At 35.5% G+C, this 24,440-nt stretch overlaps 1 protein-coding gene across 1 annotated transcript in view; it reads left to right on the top strand.

Annotated features, from left to right (window-relative positions):
* Window positions 1-24,440, top strand: part of Hel89B (histone acetyltransferase 1) — a 51,699-nt gene that overhangs the window by 21,633 nt on the left and 5,626 nt on the right. The window contains exons 5-29 of the mRNA XM_068775616.1: window positions 3,465-3,605; window positions 4,611-4,762; window positions 6,155-6,362; window positions 6,927-7,135; window positions 7,619-7,714; window positions 8,084-8,260; window positions 8,740-9,002; window positions 9,638-9,962; window positions 10,538-10,681; window positions 11,294-11,453; window positions 12,401-12,486; window positions 13,325-13,468; window positions 14,084-14,211; window positions 15,189-15,285; window positions 15,649-15,791; window positions 16,434-16,652; window positions 17,843-17,958; window positions 18,349-18,482; window positions 18,973-19,120; window positions 19,767-20,002; window positions 20,677-20,809; window positions 21,793-22,028; window positions 22,324-22,504; window positions 23,347-23,521; window positions 24,251-24,371. Coding sequence (XP_068631717.1) covers window positions 3,465-3,605; window positions 4,611-4,762; window positions 6,155-6,362; window positions 6,927-7,135; window positions 7,619-7,714; window positions 8,084-8,260; window positions 8,740-9,002; window positions 9,638-9,962; window positions 10,538-10,681; window positions 11,294-11,453; window positions 12,401-12,486; window positions 13,325-13,468; window positions 14,084-14,211; window positions 15,189-15,285; window positions 15,649-15,791; window positions 16,434-16,652; window positions 17,843-17,958; window positions 18,349-18,482; window positions 18,973-19,120; window positions 19,767-20,002; window positions 20,677-20,809; window positions 21,793-22,028; window positions 22,324-22,504; window positions 23,347-23,521; window positions 24,251-24,371 — 4,172 coding nt within the window. The remainder of the gene's footprint in view (window positions 1-3,464; window positions 3,606-4,610; window positions 4,763-6,154; window positions 6,363-6,926; window positions 7,136-7,618; window positions 7,715-8,083; window positions 8,261-8,739; window positions 9,003-9,637; window positions 9,963-10,537; window positions 10,682-11,293; window positions 11,454-12,400; window positions 12,487-13,324; window positions 13,469-14,083; window positions 14,212-15,188; window positions 15,286-15,648; window positions 15,792-16,433; window positions 16,653-17,842; window positions 17,959-18,348; window positions 18,483-18,972; window positions 19,121-19,766; window positions 20,003-20,676; window positions 20,810-21,792; window positions 22,029-22,323; window positions 22,505-23,346; window positions 23,522-24,250; window positions 24,372-24,440) is intronic.

Below are 24,440 nucleotides of genomic sequence, written 5' to 3'. Positions count from 1 at the left end.
TTAATTAATATCATATACATAAGCTTTTTTGCTTAAATTTACTTTTTTTTTAAACGGTTTTATTTAGTTCGACCCGTACGGAATTTATTTGGATCAAAATTAGAAATTGAAATTTAGGCACCTTCCCGTTGTCAGATTGATCTGAAATTTGGTACACACATTTAATTTAGATTACAATACAATATAATAAAATCAATAACATTATAAATCTAAGATGGCCGCCGATACAAAATGTCGGATTACGTATTTTTCCTTAACCCCCTCAATATGGATATCAAATGAAAGAGCTACACTAGTAAAACACGATGATTATGTCAAAATTTAAAATTCAAGATGGACGCCGTTCCAATGTGGCGGACTAGGTACATATTTTTCCACAACCACCACAATATGGGTATCAAAAAACCGTTTAACTTAAAAGTTTTTTAAATGTATTTATTTCATAAAGAAATAAATACGTCGAGGTTGTAATCTATAGACGCCCACTGTTAGGCAATAGGCCTTCTCCAAAGATATAAATGGGGATATATACCATAAGTCACGCTAGGCGGGCGGATTAGCGATCGTAGTATGATATTATGATACGCAGAGTACTCTGCTTCCCATCCCCTCAAAACATGTTCGTGTACAGTGGCAATCTTATATATTGAAATCACAAAGTGTGAATTATGCAAGATTGTATCCCGAGAAACGAACCCGCGACCTATCGCAATCTCGCCCTCTACCGCTGGTCTGAACAAGAAATATATTCAATAAATTAAATTATTTGATATCGTAGAAATAAGTGTTATACATACATATATATGTATATATATAAAAAAATTATTATCCTCGTATATGTTTTGTGACATGATACACGGCGGACTCATGTCGGTAGTATAGGAAAGGAGAATCTTCTGTGTTAATAAACTGCGCAGTCGTTACATTCAAATGTAATAGTGTATTTCAATGGCTTTAATATCACATTATATACGTCAGCCATTTTGATTTATCTTTATTGTAATGATCTTGTTGTCGTAAAGTTATGTAATGATTGAACGTGTACGTTGATTGTACTACCGTCCGCTTCCTTTACACCATGGATGCACAGACCGCGGCCCGCCGGTCGAATACTGGTGGCCAGCCGACAGCAAAAATAATACTCTCGTACATTCGAAAAATATTGAATTCTATTCCAGAAAAAATTTTTTAATTACCTATACTTCTGGCGGCCGGCCCGCCATCAGTTCATGATTTGCCCGAGTGGCCCCTAGTCTTAATAAGTCTGTGCAAGCATGCTTTACACGGACTATCTATTGTATATTGTTATGTGAATCTATTAAAACATATTTAATGGAATCAGGCGTTATTTTTCGGAAGTCCATCCTAAGCAAGAAAAGTACCAATATTTAGCTACCTCTCCGCGCATGCAGTCGTAGTCGTGCAATAAAGTGCACCTCCCACCAGCCCGCTGATTAATGCGCATGCGGCAAACGATGCGAATTACATAACTACCACCGCTATATCACTCAACACGTGTCTCACCCCTCCACAGGGCATCTTCAGGAGTGATGTTATACCGATTATTGCCAAACACAATGTCATTGCTATTAAATCATACTTAATTATATACAGTTTAACGTCTTTATTATATAGGGTGATGTGTTAGAGGTGTGAAAGTTTTAAAACTTTACACCTATTTTACACAAACCCCTGTATAAAGTGTTCACTCTGAAATATGTTACTGTGACAGACTATAAATTGTAAAAGTATAGTCTACAGGGACAGATAATAAACGCTTTTTTATACTATGTTATCATAACGTTATTTAATATTTCTGAATCTATTAATTTATATGGTGTAGCATAAATTGACACCAAATAAGCTATACATTCACCCCATCTATAACGAATCATATACTGTATATACCTCTCATTAATTGAGTTTGATTAAATTGTTCCAAATTGTATTTGTCTAATATAAAAGTTGTATTATTTGCTACAATACATTTATACATACATATACATTTTATTACCGACTTTGGATTATTCGTAGTCATCACTTGAGTACGTTGTGAGAATAATGTCTTAAGAGTCCAATTTGATCACCCCTCTAATGGTATCATTCAATTTAAAATACACGGTCAGGAGGGTTCTGAACGTGCCTTGATCAGAGAAGTGCTCACAGCAAACTCAGTAGAGGTTTTCTTGTGACCTCTAGAATAAATATTCTTAATAAAAATTGAAGTTATTTCACATTGTCCTGTGATTTTTTGTGAGTTTTTTTTAAATATATCTTTTTCATTGTAAAAGCGTATACAGTTGCTAATAAATAGATCCTAATTTTATGGAGTATGGCTTAATAAGCTTTCTTGTGTTTCCTTTATACTGCTAAACTTGTGTATTTATATTTTATCTCCCAATATATGATCTATTTTATAATACTAAAATTGTAACATGCAGGTTTTTTTTATAAAAGAAAATAACTAAAACAGAGTTATTGCAGATGTTGCAAAAGTAATATACTGTTAATTATAATTAAATTTAGAAGTTACATTGCTGATGAAACATTGCTTCTCAATGCAAAGTAAACGACGTGTCTAATTTTATCTTGATTGGGGCAATATAAATATCTTTATAGCCTTGTTTCCTCATATAGGAAATAAAAAATAACTCACTACGATTTTAAAATTTCAACATTATGTCAGCCAATATAACTCTATTGGCAATGCAGACCCCACCAAAGATCGCCACGATTACCAGTCTTCCGCAACTACCATCCAGAGACTTCATGCGACTTTCACGAGGGCGTAATGATGCCGCGTCTATTGGCAACAGCCGTCTGCCATTCGAGCAAAATGCTCTGTCTACTGCAACTCCAGACGAGTGATTTCCGACTTACGTTGGCTCATTCTCGCAGCGAAGAAGCGAAATACCGAACATAGCCGTCTCCCCTGTTCTCTGGATGACCATGAGCCGTATTAAAAACCCCGATGTAAACGGCAACTTCCCAGATCATCATCATCACTGGCAACACACACTGGTCCAGACCTTCGTCTTCATTTTAAAAATTAAATGTGGCAAAATTGAACAAACATTAATCTTATTAATATATATCAATTATTTTAAATATATAAAACTTATCAAAATTTTATTTGTTTATCGTTAAATTACTTATGTATATAGTATGCCCCGAATTTTGTCTTTTTTGTGTTAATATGTGTACATGCGATTGTTACTACATTGCGTAAATATATTTGTCACGTTTAATTAATAATCGAAACCGATACAGGATAAAAATAAGTGAAATTTCCTAATCCTCACGTGGCCCGTGCGTGCGGTGGTTTCGAAAGATGAAGCCCTGCAGTCGAAACTTGAAAAGTTTGTAAACAAGTATATTTACAAACAATTTATTTTAAGAAAAATAACGTCGTCAAAAAACTTCTGTCGAAATTTTTACTGTACATTTTTTGTTGTTCCTTGCAGAGGACAAGATGGAGGTAGACGAGAGTGGCTTGCTGCGCTGCGAGACTTTCGATATAGAGCGAGTGTTGAAGCATGGTGCTCACCTCATGGGTTCCGAGGGCTATGAGTACGATTTCGACGAAGCGACCATGTCAGCTACTGGTTAGTTCTATTTATTTATTCAAATTAATTGAAAAAAAAATATTTATTTAAGTAAGTATTTACACTCACTTTTAAATCGAATTTGTACTGCCAGAAGTTATTGGCCTGAAGTTGGTATGAAAGCTTTTTGAAAATCAACTTGTAAATAAATAGAAAGATAAGTTCACAGCCTTAGTAAACAATTGCATATTTATCGGTTGATACTTTTTCGTTTTTAAGTTTTTTTTTTTAGTTAATGTTTTATTATTTCGGCTGAAAAGGAATTTATTTTTTTTTCTATTAAAGAAAATATTTACTCATACCTAAGTAGATTTTATGAGAATACATATTTCTCGATATTAATATATACTAATTTGAAAAATTTCCATTCATCGGACATATGCAGTAGTTATGTTCTACCAGGAAATCTGTGAACGGGTTTTATTAGTACGAATAATAAATATTTCTTATAACCATCGGAACTCATTTAAGTATTTCATTGTTACGTTAATTTTAAGTTGTTCTGCGTTATTAACTTTTAACAGTTTTGAGTAGTAACACTTGGATTTATGTAAGTCGTTCTAATAATCCATGTTAACGTAATTTGAACCTATTAAATTAAGGAAAACGTAACGATATTTTCTTAAAATTTCTACATAACCATTATTTCAATTTTAACACGTTTCGTGCCAAGGAAATTTTTGAAGATTTTCCATTGAGGACGTATATGACCCGCACTTTAAAAATTAAAAAAAGTCAAGACGTATGCTTTACATTGTTTATATACTGCAAACCTATAATTAGGGGGAAATGTTATAAATTTTAATATGCATTACGTACGCGCATACGTGATGTGTTAGTTATCTTTATTCGACTCTTCGATTCATTTGTTTAAGAATCTTAGTTTTTTAATGAGAACTGCAAATGTCCTGAAAGGAAAGAACAGCGTCGGTCGTATACCCCCCGCATGGCATGGAATGTGTTAATATATAGAATTTACAAAATTGCTAATTTGTCCTTCCGCAGAATTAAAAGAACGCTTGGCGAAACAAAAACAACAACTAAACGCCAGATTGGGACTGGACGTCGCCTCTAAATTAGGATTGGATTTGACTTCCGTATACACCAACGAAGACCTCTATCCCGCCAAGATAGAGATTAAAACTGAAGCGATCAGAGTAAGTGTTTTGACTTGAATAATGTCTCGTGTCATTTGTGATGAATGGACGATAGATATATATAGTCCATTTGCGTTAAGAATGCAGCGAATTTAGGTTGTCCACGCCCCGTACCAATCTAATTGAAAATTTATCATTACTTCAGCTGTAGGAACTACTTTATATAGGTTTTCCTCAAAGGTTTGTCTGCAGCGTTTTCCAATGACCTTAACAAGGTAAATTATTTCCTTTTGGGTGAACGTCATGCAGTGCACTTCTACTCCAAAAGCCTTCAGCTCTGCGTGCTATGTGGTCTGTATACTGTATACACTTCGCCGGAATGTTAGTTTCGATAGTCTATAGATCTTATTCCTGATTGGATCTTGCAGAGAAACGTGCATAGCTCTTTTCATGGCTAGTTGAGTGACTTTGAATCGTGAATCAAATATTAATTACCAGAAATTGCATTACAAAATATGCCTTCAAGTAACTCACTAATTCCAGTTAACATTAACATTCTAATTACGAATAATACTACTGACGAGAATGGACTAGAGTAAAACATAATTATTGCAAAAGAGTACTGTAGATCACCGTGCCAAAAACCATTATTATTGCGTAAAGATACAATGCCGTCATAGCTATCGATACCAGGGACGTGTAGTTACGTCAATGGATGGGCGGTAATACTTTATTACCTAGAAATTTGAAACTCAAAACTACAGTACCCAGCGATAAATATTGAACATCGACCTTTGGAAAGAGACAATCTGCTAATATTGTCTTCTTAGAGAACTATCTCTGTCCCACACTACCTATGTGACGTTTTGTCAGTCGTTGCATTTCGTTCGACAGAGATAACGAAATTAGCCGATTGTCTCTTTCCAAAGATCGATGTGCAATATTTATCGCCGGGTACTATACCTACTCGTACATAGTAATGCAGTGTTAACACAGTGCAGTGCAAACTTACATTTTAGTCACATGAACCACACATATTTTACGAGTTAGCACAATGGATCCGGATATAATATAGTCGATGTTTCGCATTTCATTATTAAAACAATAAATATTGTTAAATTTTATTGAATACTAGTTAGTTTGACAGACTTCAAACTGTCAAGTACAACACCCGGCGATAAATATTGTATATCGACCTTTGAAAAGAGACAATCGCCTAATTTCGGCCTCGTAAATCGCTATCTCTGAAATACTAAATATTTTGCGTATTATGTTTTATTTATTTCTTTATTATAATAACAAAAATAACAACCGTCAGAGTTAATTGTAGGCTCTTCTCGGTGTTCTAAAGGCATTCTTCTCATGACACGTGATAAGTTATCTCAATTTTTTGTTATACTATACGTTTATTTTTACAAATGAAACTATTTGTCCATTTTCGTGTAATTCCAGCGGCCAGTACAAGAGCTAGTCCCGAACGCGTCGAAGCAGCTCAGCTCCCGCGAGATGAACGTGGCGAAGAGGCGCGCTAGAGCTGCCTTCAGCAAGCAGAAGTCACGTGACTGCGAGGAGGGGACCTCTGCGACGCCCGCGCAACCCGCACCTTCCCTTGAGCCCGACCGAAAGAAGATCAAATTGGAGCCATTCGACGAATTCATTGGTTTGTATTTACCGAGAAAAAGTACATTTGACTGTCCACGTAATTACACTTACTCTGCTAAAACGGCACGGCTAACTGAAAGATACATCATTACCACAGTCGTAGACGGTTATTGTTGGACCTTGGCCTTCATCATAGATTTCCTAGAGAACCGAGTTAAACCGATTTTCTTTTCTTTGGCGGCTTTAAAAATGTCATCAACTCATTTCGCAAGTGGACGACCTACGCTGCACTTAACTATATGGTTTTCACTCCAACCTAAAATATTTCTTTAATTAATTTAATGGGTTAGATTTCACTTGTCCGATCATCCTGTATCGTCTTGACGTTGATTTATGGGACAGCCCTGTGTAAGTAACTGGCTAGAACCCATCGGTATTTCCGCATGTAATGAATTTTCACATACCGGTTAGAATTGGATGTCGTATCATATAATTGGTATAATGTATATTTATGGACAGGTCATCCTGGCGAACCATTGGGTAGGTAGGCATTGCCTGTGCCTTGCTTTTATGTGGGTATCTATTGGATGATATAATGATGAGGAATATATGTTTAACGCAGTGGACAGTGAAGCAGCGGTACCGGACGGTCTTGGTGTGTGGGGTGCGTCAACGCGCTGGCCTCTAGAGGGCTGGTATGCAGCGCTGAAGGCGCAGCTGTTTCACGGCGCGTGGGAGGCACGGCACGGTGCTGCCAGCGCGTTGAGAGAGCTTCTGCGCGCGCGCATCGCTAATAGCGCTGCTCTGCATTATGCGGTGTCCGAAGAACAGGTCTTTACTTGGTTATCTCTCGTATAGATATGCACTCAGAGGGCCCACGAACTTTGCTATCTTATAAGAGGTTTTAGGCTAGGCGCCATTTAAGCAACGGAGTGTATAAAGACAGTGTTATACTGGACATATATTTTTTTACCAGCGCAAGGTAGTGTGGTATTCTTGTTTACAAATTAAGTACTAGATACATTATACACTCTTTAAAATTATAATTAAGGAAAAAATACTATACGCTACTTATTCTATATACTAAAAATTAGTGTGTGACATATAATACTAATACGTCTCACACTAATTTTTTCATTTGAGAAAACAAAACTGTGTTTTAGCAACTAGGTCACTTCTTTTTACAATCCTTTTAATCATTTAAAATGAAATTATTAATAATTTAAATAACACTTGACATTTATTGTCTAAACCGCGGGAACCTTTTGCATACTTTTATTGTGTGATATATAATAGTAATGATATTTTTCTCAGATGGAAGACGCCCATCAAGAGTGGCTTGAGGACATGGCCCTTAGATTACTCTGCGTGTTGGCGTTGGACCGGTTTGGAGACTTTGTTTCCGACCAGGTATGTTGTATAGTATAGCGTTAAACTTATACAAGGTATGAACAAATAAAAGCTATACGATTGCTAATTATAGCTAATTAAATTAGCCCTGATAGTAATAAGGAATTATTATATCTACAGCTCCGAATTATTGCTTGTATTTCTCGTTTATATCATTAGTTTCAATTTTTGATAAGTTGAAAATGTTACAATGTGTTGTTTCTAGCTCTTATTCATTTACATTTGTTGTCTAATATTATATGATAATTTATAGTGTTTTTTATATATCTCGCTTGTATTTTGTCAATTTGATTTAAAATTTTTAGATTGTAAACCGAAGTGTGATTTTAACACCATTTTATTTGTATGTTTTTTGTTAATTTTCCGTAGGTGGTGGCGCCAGTCCGCGAGACTTGCGCACAAACGCTGGGTGTAGCGCTAGCGCAGATGCGCGAGGAGCGAGTGCGTTTGGTGGCCGGAGCACTTGCTACACTAGCACGTCAGCCCCAATGGGAGGCACGTCACGGCGCCTTGCTAGCCTTCAAATACCTGCTTGCTGCAAGACCGGTCTGTACTAATAGGCATTGGCATGTAGGCATAGTCCTGATAGATATGAGATAATCAATATATTTATATTTTTATTTATTTATTAATCAAAAAGGCACGTCAACAGCAATACAAAATTTCATATCAATTTTATTTAACAAACTATAAAATTCAATATTCTTGCCTAATGTAGGCTAGAAGCGGACAGAGCAAGATCGGTCGTCATACGCCATACTTTAGAATAAAAGTATCAAGTACCAAACACTGTAAAAATGTAAAACTAAAGTAGTTTAAAGTTAACACTACTGCTCCGTTTTTATATAATTTTACTATTTAGTATAAAGACAAAACTAATTTTAGTTTTAATTAAACTTAAAATTGTAATATTCAATTACTACAATCAATATATTAAATTAATGATTACTAATTTGACGATTCTTATTTTTACCAAGAAGGATTTAATAAAAAAAAATGTCAATTTTGTTGTTGTAATTTCTCAGGAGGTAGCATGCGAAGCGGGTGCTTTAGAGCACTTGGTGGCAGCGCTCGGTGATGTGGCGGAAGATGTGGCAGGCGTGGCAGCTGGGGCACTGGCCCCCGCTGCAGGGGCGCTGGCATCCGCGCGACCGCACGTGCTGCCGGCGGTCGCGGCGCGGCTGTGGCAACTGCTTCGGGACCAGGACGACCTGGCGGCGCCTGCCAACGCGTACATGGCACTACTCGCAGCATTATGCGCACTTCCACAAGCGGCCAAGCATTTGCAGTGAGTAATATCTATTTCACTTCAAGTAAATTGAAGAAGAGAAGGACATTGATTGTGGAAATATGTGTAAAAGCTTGAATTGGAAATGTTGAATGTGTAGTTAATTTGTCATCTAAAAGTTTTAAAGCTTTTACATTTGTTTCTAATCATCTTTTCAGGATTATCATTTTTTTTAACAAAACTTTTTTCTTCTATTGGTATGTGACAGACAAATAACTTGTGGCAGTAAAAATTTGCTGGGACAGATAGAATACAATGATTAATTTCACTATATAGTTTTCAAATTTGAAAGCTCTTTTTTTCTTATGTTTTTTATTAATTCTGAAATAATTTAATATTTCTTTTCTGTATCTGTACTGTATCATACATTACTTGACAATAAATGAGCTATTTGTTGCTTTAAAGCTTTAATTACCTATAGTCAATAACTAGATACATTAGGCAGCATATATATTTGTTTATTTTGTGCATGAAACAAAATTTAGACCCAGTTTCAGTTTGAATGACACTAAATTTTTATTTTACATATTACACATATGTATAATTGTAAGACGATTTCTCCTTGACAATCTAGTAACAATGTGATTATCATGTAAAATATTATATATTTAAAAAAAAAACCTTTGTTATTTCAGCCCGATAGATTTGGCCGACGTGCTGCCGCGTCTCTGGCCGTACCTTGATCATTCGACGAGTTCAGTTCGCAAAGCTACCCTGCAGACGCTTCGAACCCTCACTCGCCCGCTAGTCACCACGACAGAAGCCACAAAGACCACAAACGGCAGTGGAGAGAAAGCGTCTGAAGATAAATTAGAAGATGCTAAAGCTATGAATGGAGTTGTTGATGTGCCTGGACACTTGCTGATGTGGACACCGGAATTGCTACAAGAAGCAATGAGGCACATTTATCAAAGGGTCTTGTTTGAACATGTCCACGATATACAAGAAGTAGCCTTACAGGTAAAAAAATGTTTTATAGTTAAATGGGCCATGTTTAAGAGATTTTTTAAATCAAACAATGGAATAAATAATTAAAAAATTGTTCTTTTTAAAATAAAAAAATTAAGCACATTTTTATAAAAAAATTATAGTCTATGGCAATTGACTTCAGTAAATAAATCACAGACAATAAAATTAACGAAATATTTCAGATAGTGTTTTATACATAGACGGAAACTAGACAGATGCTATGCAGTTAGATGTAAATAAAGTTAGTGGTATGCGAGCTGTGTCAGATTGGTTATCATTATTTGTGATATACGGGGTTACCTTTCTATGAATATAAACAATAACATTTCTGCTATGAAATTATGGTACTATAATCTTTCACTTGAAGTTACATCTTCATGTCAGTCGATAAAAGTCCCCTGCAAGAGATAGGCCTCCCCCAAATATTGCTATGATGATCTAACGTTGTCCGAATCTGCATGTCGACGATCCACCCAGTAGAGGCCTGGCTACGCCGGGTCTAACATGGTGGGTTAAAACCAAACCCAAATATGTGTCAGTAGCAGTAACTGTAAAAAATTCTCCAGGTATGGAGTAATCTACTAAAACACGCGGCTCTGGACGTGATCCTTGTGGCCGCGTGCCCCATGCTGGCGACGTGGATGTGTCTCGCTATGCAGCCCGCGAGGCTGCCCGTAGATCCTGCTCTCTTGCTTTATACACCGCATAAGGTAATACCGTATTTTAAATATAATACTTTTAAAATAATGGTTCCATCGAAATAGCTCTACCGCGCCTTAGGTATACTTGCGGCAGACGGGGTAGTATCGGCCTCTCCATTCCGTCAGTCCGTCGTGGAAGTTCACGGCCGCGGTGCTCTTGCATTTTTCTCCAGCGCCCTCCTTGCTGCGCATCCCTAACGCGCGGTATAGGGGTTTCGGTAGCTCTAGCCTATAATAACGGCATTTTGAAAACTTCTTTATTGTAAATTTAATCAAAATAATACAATTTTATAGTTTTGTTACATTTTCATTTTTATACATGTTGACTAATAGACTAGTAGAAATATAATAAATGTATTACATAAACTTTATTTATTCGATTAAAGTTCTGGGCTTACTTTAAACTTACTTTTACTGTAACGTCTTCTCCACTTCTCGACTTTTTTTACATATTCGATATGTAAACTTATGTTATTAGCACCAGTACACCTTTTATTATTTATAATTTTAAAATCAGTAATAACTAAAAATGAACACCGCTACATCTACAGTCATATACAGTATCTTTGCTATTATTTTTTATTTATAAATATTTCACATAGTAATAATTGTTTGGTTCAGGAAAGGCGTACGCGAACCACGTCACAGCAGCAAGAGGTCGGACCGCCGCCGGAGGCGCGGCCCATACAGAAGTGGTTCATCGGCGGCAGCGAGTCGCAGCCCGCCGTCACGCGCGACCGCAACGTCACACGCGCGCGCTGCCTCGCCGCAGACATACTCGGTTATTAACGATTATTTCAAAATATTCTTCTACTCTTCTCTTAGTCTTGGGTTGCCCGTATCCAGCGACTTTAACTTTGTTGTCACTCTATCTAGTGTGGAGCCTACCTTGCCGCGTTTACCGGCTCATGGCATCACTTCGAATCGCCACTTGTTAACAACTGTTCAGCTCATTTTCTGTTAACTATTTTTTAGTACAACCGTATCCAAAAAACGGTTTTGGAAATAATAAGGTAATGATAATGTTAGGTACTGGTGGTTCTGACTCTGAATGAAACACCACTAGATCACAAGGAGTCCTTTATTCACAAATCAGATGGTCGCCCTACTTTAGCACAGTATACTTTCGCTTAGTCTAAACTTAGCTTCCAAATCGCTCAAGAAATCACTGTCCAAATAAATTATTGAATAGTCACTTTGTATCACTGATTGTAATTCTTAATCTTATAACTCACAAAACAACACTGAACTGTCGACATGGAGAGTACACGTAATTATACTATAGAAAAGGTTCTAGTAAGTTCGCGATAGTGCTCTATTAGAATTTCCGAGAACCGTACACAAAAGTCTATAAATAACTTCGAGGACACGCGTATTTACGGCACTTCTTGATCCTTGGGTTCCGTGTTTATTGCTTAGAGGGTTCTGTAACTCGTGCTTTGTAACAATAATATAGTTTTAAAAATTAGTATTACCATATATTTAATTATTGTTTACTATCCATCCCTTCAAACTGTAACATTTTTTCTTGTGCGTACATTTTATACAGAATGATTGGAAATAAGTAGAAAATCCTTAAAGCTTTAACAAATAATGTATAGCTTATTTGTCAAAGCTTTCACCCCTTTTAAATTGTGCACCAATTACCCTCTATATTAAGTTTATGGAATATACTGTGTTGTATTAAAATATCTAATAGTATAACTTAATTTGTTTCGGTTTGTGCAGGGCACCTATCGTGTTATCTTGTGCAGCCAGCGCCCGGTATACAATACAAAGCAGAGGACGAAAGTCCAATTGATTGTTACGTTAAGGTGAGATTTTAATGTTAAAAATTAGGTTGAGAGGTCTTATCTGTAATTAATTTATAGAAAAACATTTTGTGATGTATTTATCTATTTTTTCATAAACATACTGGTTAAAGATACATATATTTTAAGCACATAAGTGATAAATGCAGATGTGTTGTACAGAATTTTCTATATTACTGAATTATACATATAAGGATATAGTTATGTACAGGCCATTTTTTTTATATCTTTTAATGTCAAGACGAGTTAACCACCTGTTTGGATAAAAAATGATCCAGGCCTTAGAACAGGCGTAAGAAATTCAGCGAGACTATATTTTTATATAGAATAATAAGAATTTAAAATTACAACTTTAATTAACATTCAATTAGTCTGAAGGCGAACACATAATTTCCAAGATGATGTATTTGAAATGTTTTTCAATTTAGTGACTGTTAGCCCACATACATACTTTTTTTTTTAAATTTTTCAATCTTCTGAATTGATGATCATGATCTAGGATCCTATTGTACATTGCCCACAGAAAGATTTGCTAACTCGACGAAGTAGTCTTAGATCTACAAAATTTATTTCCATTTTTACATTTTATATATCAAATATATAATGTTTTCATGGGCATACATTTCTATACACAGGTTGAGAAGTAACAAACAGACTATATTTTTTTTTCTTTTAGACACTACTACAACTGCTGTTTTCTGCAACAGCTTCTATCCTTTAGTAGAAATCCTAAAGACATGTCACTGAGAAACTATGTGAAAAAAATATCAAATGTTTTATATCTTTAAGTATATAATGATTTTTTTATGTAAATTATTTTTCAACCTACACTTGTTTTCAGGTAATGATAGTGTACCTGCGGTCCGGTAGCGCGTTGCAGAGGCTCGTGGCCAGTCTCGTAGTCTCTGCCTGGGCCCGCTACACGCTCAAACATAACCTGTTCCCGCCGACTATATATACTACTAACACCACCAATGGAGACAAGGTGAATTTTTTTTATTATTCTATAAGTTTTATTTTAATTATGTCCAAGTGTATAGAGCAGTTTTTTTATTACTATGGAGACAGTGTGCCTTCAGGTAACCAAGAAATTTTAAAACCTGCTTAACAATAATGTTACAATTATAACAAACTAGATGTATCTAGTTCACGGACCCTTCCGCTCCGTGAACTCAGTACCGACGAAGCTGTGAAAGCCTTAGGGCTAACAGCATTGACATCATCAGAAACAATACTATACAAACGAGATATTTATGAGAGTTTCTGTCTTATTAATAATGCAATAAGCGTACATGTCGTTTTGCGTAGAATTTTGTATTAAGTAATATTGTTGTGCCTAGTAAATATGTGTTAAATGTCGAATGTTACGACAATACATATACGTATACATAACTCATAATAAATACAGTAAATATAAAAAAAGAATGAAATATGTCTTGCCGTCTTATAGCGCGTTTACAAATTGCAGATTTAACTAACAATTTCGTTTTACCGCACCGATAAGGTTATAATATATACCTTCAAGAAGAGCGTAACAATGTTTAGCATATCGAGAAATTATCATTTAAAAAAAATTATTGTGTGTGTTATACTTTTACAGGATTCTCCAGCTGTGTATGAGAAGATCAAGGATATATCCAAGCTAGCACCTCCTCTCCTCACCAGCACACTGCACATGGCGCTTAATCAGGCCCTGTATTATGACGAAGTGGCACTAAACTGTAACCGGTAATAAAATAAACATTTCATTTTATTTTTAGCCTTTTGAAAAATTAATAACATTTCAACCTCACTTATAAATTAAATTTATATTTAATAAATGTTTTTTTATTTCTGTGATGAATTGAATCGTTTTTTACTTTAATTTTTTTTTAAATTTTTGTTTAAGAATTGATTATTAGTTATTAAGTTGGTAGGTATATTTAAGCGTGCATCAAATAATTTGTATTCATCAATAAAATATTTTTTCACAACCAATAAATTATTTTATATAACATTACAAATAACCCAATTGTTTACAAATCATTTTAAAACCTTGCCAAAAATATGTTCTATGTATATTATCTTTTTTAATGTTTAATCTTATTTTAGGCATTTATCCTTATTTGGATATGCCAACCACATCATGACAATGATAAACATTTAAAAATGATTATGAAGACGAGAAGTCTATCTGCAAAATGGTTTAGCTGCTTTGGTCTTAGACTTTGAAAAAATTGATTCCGCGATGCCAACATCTTACGGAGTAAATTTCAGTTGCCTGAACAATATTTCTTATTAACTTCCCTTACTTCGATTCTTGCCACATTGAATATAATACAGTGTCAATGTGTACACTGCAATTAGGAGAGTTCGATTTTAAAATCTATTTGATGGAATGTGTCTAGATAACAGCCTTAAAATAAAAGTTATTAAATGTCTTTCTTAATCTGTTAACCGCGTCATACGAAGAGGCTCTGTTTGTAATGTCTTATACCAAATTCCCTTAACTCGATAACTCATTTAAACATTCTGTTCAATTTTAAAAATTTTAAATCTGTGTAAAATTTCTTTATAATCAGGTAACATATCTAATTCAATCCATTCAGTACATTCTTTTTTGCTAATGTTTCTGGCTCTTTATACTGCTTGATATATATACTTTAGAAGCTACTCAATATGAAATTTAAAATGGCACAATTAATATGATCTCGTTTTACTTTCAGTATACTACAAGAGGCGCGTGATTTGCTCGCGATGATGAAGCATTACAAGCTGGCGGTGGACGGCGAGGAGTTTAACAATATACTGCGGTTGGAGCAGGTTGACACATGTTTCTCTTAAATTTATCTCATATGTTTATGATCTTATACATAGTCACTTTGATAGTATTCTAAATAATTCACACTTATTGTACTATTTAATTAAATTATTGATATGAATTCGTTATATAAATATATGTCATTTTGAACGGAGACCGTAGCCAGGCAGGAATAAAGACATCTACACGGAAGTTGGTCTGACGGCTTTGTTAAGCGTCGTCTGAAGACTGAATGTTAGACGTTTCTTAATATTCCTATTGATAATCTATATGTGAGACCGTGGACTTTCTAGGTCGAAAATAATGGTATAAAAGCTACTAATTTTACGCATCAAATAACGATTAAATACTTGAATGCACTTCAGGTGGTCCACATGACCAATGTGACGCAGCCGATGGTGGCAGCGATGAAGTCGAAACGTGTGCTGCAGACCCTGGAGGAGCGACGAAAGAATTTGCACACCGCCGTCAACCAGTGCTCAGTTGAACAGAGCACCTTGAACGTCTCGTAAGAAACATGACTATTTTTAAAGACATTGCATTCTGGCATTACATTATGTTGCATATGAAATGTTTTAAAAATTAAAAATCTTACAAACTCAATTTACAGAGGTGTATATTTATTCGTATTTTGCTATCCATTTATGATGTATAGTGATTATTTGTGTTTGGTCCACTGGGGTATTGATACATGTATTATTTTACACAAGGTAATGTTACAATTAACACATATCAATTACACCTGCACACATGTTATAGTTAATTATTAATATTGTTGTAACGTTTGGTTTTAGTGTATTTTTTTTGTCTTGTTTTAATTTTAGTATGAAATAAATGGTTATCCATCTATCACTTGTGAACGGCATGAGAAGAATGCCCAAAGAGCCAAATTTTGCAGAAATAGATTGGGCTAGAATAAGATTGAGCTTCCATATGGTATACCTGAACTCAAAGCTACTATGGTTCCAAAAGCTTCCCTTATCTGAGAAGATCAAATCACAAACTAAGACTATTTATAACATTTGACAATCCATTTCATTTTTATTTGATACTCAAATGAAAATTATAGCAATCTTTTAAATAATTTTAGTATTGGATGTAAATGGTCACAAAGGTTTGTTTTTAAATTTGTGTGATTAAATATTTGCAGAGTGCAAGCGGCATTGGCGGGCGCGTGCGCGAACCTACACTGCCTTCCCGAGCGCTTGAACCCAGTCGTGCGTCCCTTGATGGAGAGTGTAAAGAAGGAATCGTCGGAGGAACTGCAGGCGCACTCCGCGGACACGCTTGCCGCCTTGCTGGCGCAGCTGGTCGCGAGGGACCCCTGCCCTAACAATAAAGTCCTAGTCAACCTCAAAGCTTTTCTCAGGTACAGTTTAGATGATTTTAATATTTCTGTATTATTATTACCTTTTCGCCTCATTGTATTTATTCAATAAATTCATATATTTTTTTTACAAATCTTCCATGAGCTTCATCATCATGTCAGCTGATAGACACTCACTGCAAGACATCGGCCATCGGGTCTTTCGCTGTCCGCTCCCAGCGACTATCCACGACTTATTGTAGGTCCGCCTCTTGGGGGAGGGGAAAGGCTTCTCACTTACACTCACTCTGACGATTGGTTTTTGGCATTTAATCCCAAAAAATAAGTTATTATTTCATGGAATCGGGCGTTATTTTGCGGAAGTCCATCCTAAGTAAGAAAGGGATATATTTAGCCACTTCCGCACATGCAGTGGTAGTCTCGCAACGAAGTGCACCGCAAAAAACACAGACAGTGACTCTGTGTTTGGTACTAATTGGTGCAACATAACTCTTGAAGAAGCCCCGTGGAGGGGCGAAACACGTGTTGAGTGATTTAACAGTGGTAGTTGTGTAATTCACATTGTTTGCCGCATGCGAATTTATCAGCGGATTGGCGGGCGGTGCACTTTGTTGCACGATTATCACTGCGTATACAGAAGAGTCTAAATATTGGTCCTTTTCTTAAATAAGTTATTGGTTTAAAATTGTACCCCAATTACATGCAAGGACAACTAAAGACTTCTATAAGGTGCACAGACGATCTAAGATAGACGCTTTTAACAAGTCCTATCGGATCTTAGTTGCGAGTCGCATGTCCAGAGAAGGGCGTTCTATAACTGTTTTGTACACTAGATAGTGTTCTTAGCCATTTCATAGCCTTATAACATCTTGACCAATTTCTAAAGTAGTAGCAACGTCATTCAAATATGTTTGTAGCTCTATATTAGAAAACGCAAATTTTCGCATCTGCTGCAGCGTGTTATAACTATAATTATGAAATTTTAATAACTAATTATTATTTTCTATATCTAAGGCATGTATAAAATTTTATCTAGATATTTTAGAAAAACGAAAATAACCGCGTATGTACGTGATCACCTGCGTATCATTAGTAACATTAGGTAAAAGTGCTCAAGAATTTGTGTATTAAAATTTTGTGTAGCACCATACTATCTTGAGCGGACCTTGTTATCTTGAGAATAACAATTTAAAAAATAAATATATTTATATAGGTTAGTTTTATTACTTCAGATGTGATCCGGAATTTACTCCGCGCGTATCGCTGGAGATTGCAGAGGAAGGCGACTCTGGCAGCGGCGACAGCAGTTCAGAGAGCAAAAGAGAACATCAGTCCCCCACGCTGACATGTGCGTTTATTTTTTTTATTTATAACTCATCATTCCATCTCATCATTCTAGGTTACCTGTGTAGGTCCCATGTTCGTGGAACCTCTAAAATGCCTCGTAAATTTAAAAACTACTTTGACATACTCTTTCATCTAAAGCAATTCTATGTTAGATAAGTAAAGTCCAGTCCAGTTCATAAGAAAATAATACGCGATTTCCGATTTGGAATTTAAGAAAAATATACCTTTTTTATGTAAAGTTGGGCAGTTGATACCGTTCATTTTACAGTTGAGAACTTATTTTTTTAAGTATATAACATTTTATCATTTTTATTCAAATGTCAGCAGATAGACTCCCACTGCATACCCCGATGGTAAAAACGGTGACAGTATTTTTTTTTTCGATTTACAGTGGACAAATACAAAGGAATTTTAACATTGCGAGAACAGCAGCAGTCTGCAGAACGCACGGCGCCACGCAGAGGCCGCCCGCCCGCCGCCGCCCAAGACCTCGCACTCGAGGCGCTCTTCCCGCACGAGGATGAGGTAGGTGCATATACATAGTGATTAATTTTAAGAACTATAGGTGTAAAAGCTGTGCATGTATACCTTATTTAGTGCAATTATAAATGTTATACCCCATCCTGCAATCAATGATCTCGGAAGTAATAAATAACATAATGAAAATGTTGAAAGAAAAAAACGTTTTAAAAAATGCTGATTACTACATATTAATATTAATTATTGTTTACTATCTGTCGCTGCAGATCCTCTACTGCCAGAATATACTGGCTAGGTGCATTTCAATCGCAAAAAAAATTAATGAAACATACTTTAGTCACAGTCATATACATTCACCTCTTCAAAGTTTATTACATCTATAACCAATCAAAACCTAAACCATGACTAACTTCATAATATTCAATCACCAAACTAATCAAAAATGTATAGTTAATTCAACAGAAAACCTTTTAATAACGAATTTCTGTGATATTTGAACTATTGTGTATTAACTTCAATTTCACTTTCTGTTCAGGCTCGAAAACTTTTGAGGATCCAACGAAGAGGGGCTACTCTTGCGTTGACGAGCCTCACGAAACACTTTGGTAACGAGCTGCCAGAGAAGTTGCCAAAGCTGTGGGAATTTATTACTGAACCATTTGCAAAAGTTTTGTCCGACGGAGGTAAGCAACCATAGATAATCATTAATTTAAAAAAAATCACATTCTGCGGAAATTGCACTGAATAAATGCAATTGTTATAAAAAGCCGTAGTTAATATATAAATAAATTTAATCTCAATTAAATTGTAGTAAAATTTACAATATTATGTAAAACATTCTCTAACTCCTGTAACCCTTAAAGATAAAATACTTTCAACTCTTTAAAACTTGTTACTGAAGAGTTTTCAAGAATGATAAAACCTTAGTCCTTTCGCATTATTAATCAATATTGTTCGCTGACCGATTTCCAAACTCCTTTATAAAATGATCGCTTTCAAATAGTTTACATTAATTTATTTTTTCTTTTAAAAAAAGGCAGGTACATATAGTAAATAATTTTAATACATAGTAATCCAAACTCTGAAAACTTTTTTTACTATATTAATATTACGCTATTTATTATTTCTGAAGCATTTGATTTTTGGTTTGATTGTACCTTACATTAAAAGGCAGCAAATAAGCTGAACATATACCAGAAAGCTTTTACATCTATAACAAATCACTATGTATATTGTACGAATGTATTGTGTTTTATAAATTATGGATATAAGTTTGGTTTGTATATAAATATCTAGTAACATAAATTAACTGAGATTTATTGTTGACAGAATTGGTTGCACAAGAACCGGAGGCGGCTGAGGAGCTGATCTCGCGGCTGCAGGTGGTGGAGGCGGTGAGCGGGCACGTGGGCGCGGAGTTGTGGCCGCAGTTACTGGGCGGCGTGCGCGCATGCGCAGCGCTCTGCCGCGGTCTATACACAGCGCTGCGGCACATGGGAGCCCGCGCGCTCGCCTCGCTCGCGGCACGAGACCCTCATGCCGTCATGCATGATCTTGTCAACGAGGTACAACCCTTCATTACTCATTTATTAATTTTATTTTTCTACTTTAAATCAGTGTAGGTGCTAAAAATACCAGAAGAGCCTTGTTCAATTGAAACTAGTATCAAAACGAGCTACGAGAGATGCAAGATATCCTAATTTGAGAAATGGTATCTTTTGTGATCACTTTCCCATTTTATTATGGTATTTAAAGTAAATGCCAAAAAAGAAGTAGCATAATTTTTACTATGATAGTAAACTTGTGTTCACATAACACAGGTTTTGATTATTTGATAATCAATATAGTCTCGTTAAGAATGATGCTAGCAATCATTTGTAATTAAAAATATAAGTCAGTGTCCTAGTATAAAGCATACGCTTCAATGCAGGTTAATTAGAATGATTTATTAAACGCACACTTTAGTATATAACATATTGAATTCATTATATATATAATGTCGGAATGAATTCTTAGGGATTCACGCGTCACGTAGTACCCACTTATGCGATTTAAGAGCTCTGTGGTCTCCCAATATAGTAAAACTGTATTATGTAGCATCCCGAACCTATGCTCTAGGGAAAATCCTTGGGCTTCTCTATAGAGGTTTTTGCCTCTTAGAACAACAAGCGGAAGTTGCAAATGCCATTTGGTCAGCAAGTATGGTCCAAATAAAAAAAGAGTATTATTTGCGTTGCAGCTGATCGGTTCTCTGGAAGACGTTCGCAGCGAGCGCGTTCGCTGCGGCGCCGCAGAGGCGCTTGCACGGCTCGTGGACGCGCTGCAGTTGCACGTGGTGCCATACGTTGTGCTGCTCGTCATACCTTTACTCGGTCAGTAAGGGTCTATCTATGTAGAAGGGCATACCAGGGCAACATATGTTAATAATTCTGTATTTTATTCTAAAAAAATATGTAAATTGTTTTATAAATTCATTATAAATTTTGTATTTTTATTCATCAGTTTCTAATTTAAATTATTATAAAGGAAAAAAATGGTAAATTAAATCGATCCATAAGCTAAATTAATCAGGTTCGTGCAAATCAAATATATGTGATATTAAGTCATTAAGTGCGAAAAAAAGTTAAACGTGACAAATTAAAATACCGCGAAAAGACAACACTATCTATTGTTTGTAATTGCTTGTTTGTTTTGCGTTGATGTCAGTAGTTTTTATTTAGAAACATTACATGAATTTTAATTAATATATGATGTGGATGTTATTTTATACGGTAAATCTTCATAAATAGTGATTCATGTTTTCTAATCTGATCCTTTTTAGTGTTGGTTTTTTGTGCACAGGATATAATACAAAATTTTATGTGTGTAATTAATTGCACACTTAGGCTTTAGTGCGGCATATGAAAATTGCAATCTTATTAGAACATAATTGACGAAGGTTTTAACGAAATTATAGTACATTTAATCTGACATTTTGGTTTTTATTCGTGACATATGTATACATTATATACACTACATAAGCATACATTACATAAGCGCGTCACTTAGGTCGCCGAGTTGATTTCAAGCTAGTGAGATATTTGCAGACTAGTTTCATATTTGTTTTGTTTGCTTTGAGTAGTATGGGTAGATAAATAAGTTTACTTGAAATAAAAAAAAAAGTTTCTTAATTGTTCTTTGATCTGCGCGAGTGAAAAGTCTGTGAGGTTGTAGGTTAATTTCTACGATAGACTTTTTTGTCCGCTCTTTATTCAAGGAAAATGTTTTTTTTTTATGAATTTTGTATACATTTTTTTGTGTACTTATCCATCGCACGTAAACAGGTTTAAGTGTATATGCTTTGTTTTGTTATCAGGTCGAATGAGCGACCACTGCGAGGCGGTTCGCACCATGTCCACCCGTTGTTTTGCGACACTCATCCAGCTGATGCCATTGGACGGTGCCATACCAGAGCCTGAGGGTCTCTCCTCAGAAATGCGCGCGCGCAGACAGCGTGACAAACAGTTCCTCGAGCAACTCTTTAATCCTAAATCAATCAAGGATTACAAGATACCGGTACCAGTGTCTGCTGAACTGAGAAGTTATCAACAGGTCATCATTGTCTTAAAACTATTATATTTAAAACAGAAATTTCCGTTCAGTTATAATATGTGAAATCTTTTTAATGTCCATTTATTTATACTGGATGATTAGTTTTTGTGTAAATTGGCTGTAAAATGGTGTAAATGTAAGGCAGATTTGTCAACAAAAACTTTTACATTTATTTACGACCACCTTTTATAAAATTAAGTCTGAAATATAAAATATACGTCTTATAATTCGATAGGCCAATAATCTAACATCCTGTACATCATTGTATGTTCTTTAATATTTTACTTGTTAACAGGCCGGGGTGAACTGGTTGCGTTTCTTGTACGAGTACGGTCTTCACGGCGTGCTGTGCGACGACATGGGGCTGGGTAAGACGCTGCAGTCGATCGTGGTGGTGGCGGGCTCGCACTGGGAGCGCGCCCAGCAGAAGCGCGACGCACTGCCCTCGCTCGTCGTCTGCCCGCCCACGCTCACCGGTACGTCTCGCACCGCTGTACTTGACTGTACTGAACGAACACTGTACACTTATGCACATGTATACATAAGTGATAATGAATACACACTTGGGTAAATAGTACATAGTACACATTGCCATGTAAAATTATTTATTCATTAATAATATGATTACACTTTACAAAACAAGTTTAGAATTTAACTTGAAATTTTTATTTGAATAGACTTTAATTGTACAGTTTTATTTACCGAATATTTTTTGTCCAATAATTAGTAACTACGTGATGGGTTTTAATTGGAGATATAGGCATAGCGTTCTGTGTCTGTTTTCTTACAGTAGTATAGGCATTACTGTTTTGGTTCAGGGATACCGTTATCAATTTATTGCGCTATCGAATCTACTGCACTATGTCACCGCATCTAGGTAGGAGGAATGAGCTGTTTTTTCCTCTCTGCTCTAAGAAATTGCGGCGAGATAGTTTACAAAGATTTTGGTAGCAATTTAATTCACAGGTCAATCGTGAGAATCTGAATAATTCGTCACGAGCTTGGTACCTTGACTTTATATCAACGAATATATGGTTAGCTGATAAGACCGAACTGACTTGGCGATATTAATAAAATAATGATTTATTTTTTAAATAAATATGGAAATGATTCATACTAAAAATTTTGTTAAAAAGGTTTAACTGGGCCTATGCCCGTCGTCAAAATATCACTTCGGTGATGTTTCGGCCTACCAAGTGTGGCGGGTATTTTTGCATATCATAGCAAAGCACTTGTCATCTCTTGGTCACTTTCTTGTATAAAATGATCAATGATGTAAAATGATGTTATTAATTTCTCGTTATTTCTTCGTTAACAGGCCACTGGGTGTTCGAAGTGAACAAGTTCATCCCTTCAAAGTTCCTCAAGCCGCTGCAGTACGTGGGGCCGCCGTCGGAGCGCGAGCGGCTGCGTGCGCATGTCAAGTACTACAACTTGATCGTCGCCTCCTATGACATCGTGAGGAAAGACATCGATTTCTTCAGCAGCATCAAGTAAGTGATTAATGTACGAAAATTAAATAAAAACTATTTGGTCAGGCCTTCACAGTAAATTACAGTTTTATGGACTAATTTAACAGTGAAAATATTAGGAAATTAACAAATACGAGTTATGTACTGAAACGTTTTTAATGCGATTTTGTTGTGTTGTATGAGATTAATTAAATAAGAAGAAAATTTGCGTAGTAATGAAATATATAAAATTAAGGTTCTGTCATTGTATATTTGGCTACAGATATATACAAGTGACGTAAGCAATTTTGATCGTGTTTTAGCACAGGTTTGCTTATTGTCAGAGTAAAAGATAGTGGTTATACATTTTAGCAATATCTAATTATTTTGTAAGACTTTGAGTTATTTTATACGTCAGAGCTTATTTTTGCGGTCCCCATTAACCACATAAAAAAAAAAACACTTTTTTAATGTTGTTTTATGCTAAAACTATTTTTATGGCTCTCGTATTTATCGATTTTTATGCTTTTTCTTATAATACAACTATGATCCTTATCCATCGCAAAATTCAAAACCGTTTTTCTTAATTTCTACATTACATCTTAAATCCTGTCTCGCAAAGAGTACTTTGCCTCAACAAAACTGGAGGCGGTGTACATTAAATACATAAAAACGATGGTGATTTAATGTTAATATCAAGTAAAATATAAAAAAATAATAGAAATGTTGGCATGTTGTCGTAATTTATAATTTCTCGCTTTCTGTTTTAAGGTGGAACTACTGCGTACTGGATGAAGGCCATGTGATTAAGAACGGAAAAACAAAAGCATTTAAAGCAATTAAACAACTCATCGCAAATCATAGGCTGATACTCTCAGGAACACCAATACAGGTCAGAACTAATATCATTTGTACTATGATTTTACTCAAATACTTTTAAGAATATTATACAATATTACAA

This window comes from Battus philenor, unplaced genomic scaffold, assembly GCF_028537555.1.
Source record: "Battus philenor isolate CCGP_79_NKW_IND1 unplaced genomic scaffold, ilBatPhil1.0.hap1 SCAF_9, whole genome shotgun sequence".
NCBI classification, from domain to species: Eukaryota; Metazoa; Arthropoda; class Insecta; order Lepidoptera; family Papilionidae; genus Battus; species Battus philenor.
This window is presented reverse-complemented; position numbering and strand designations above follow the sequence as displayed.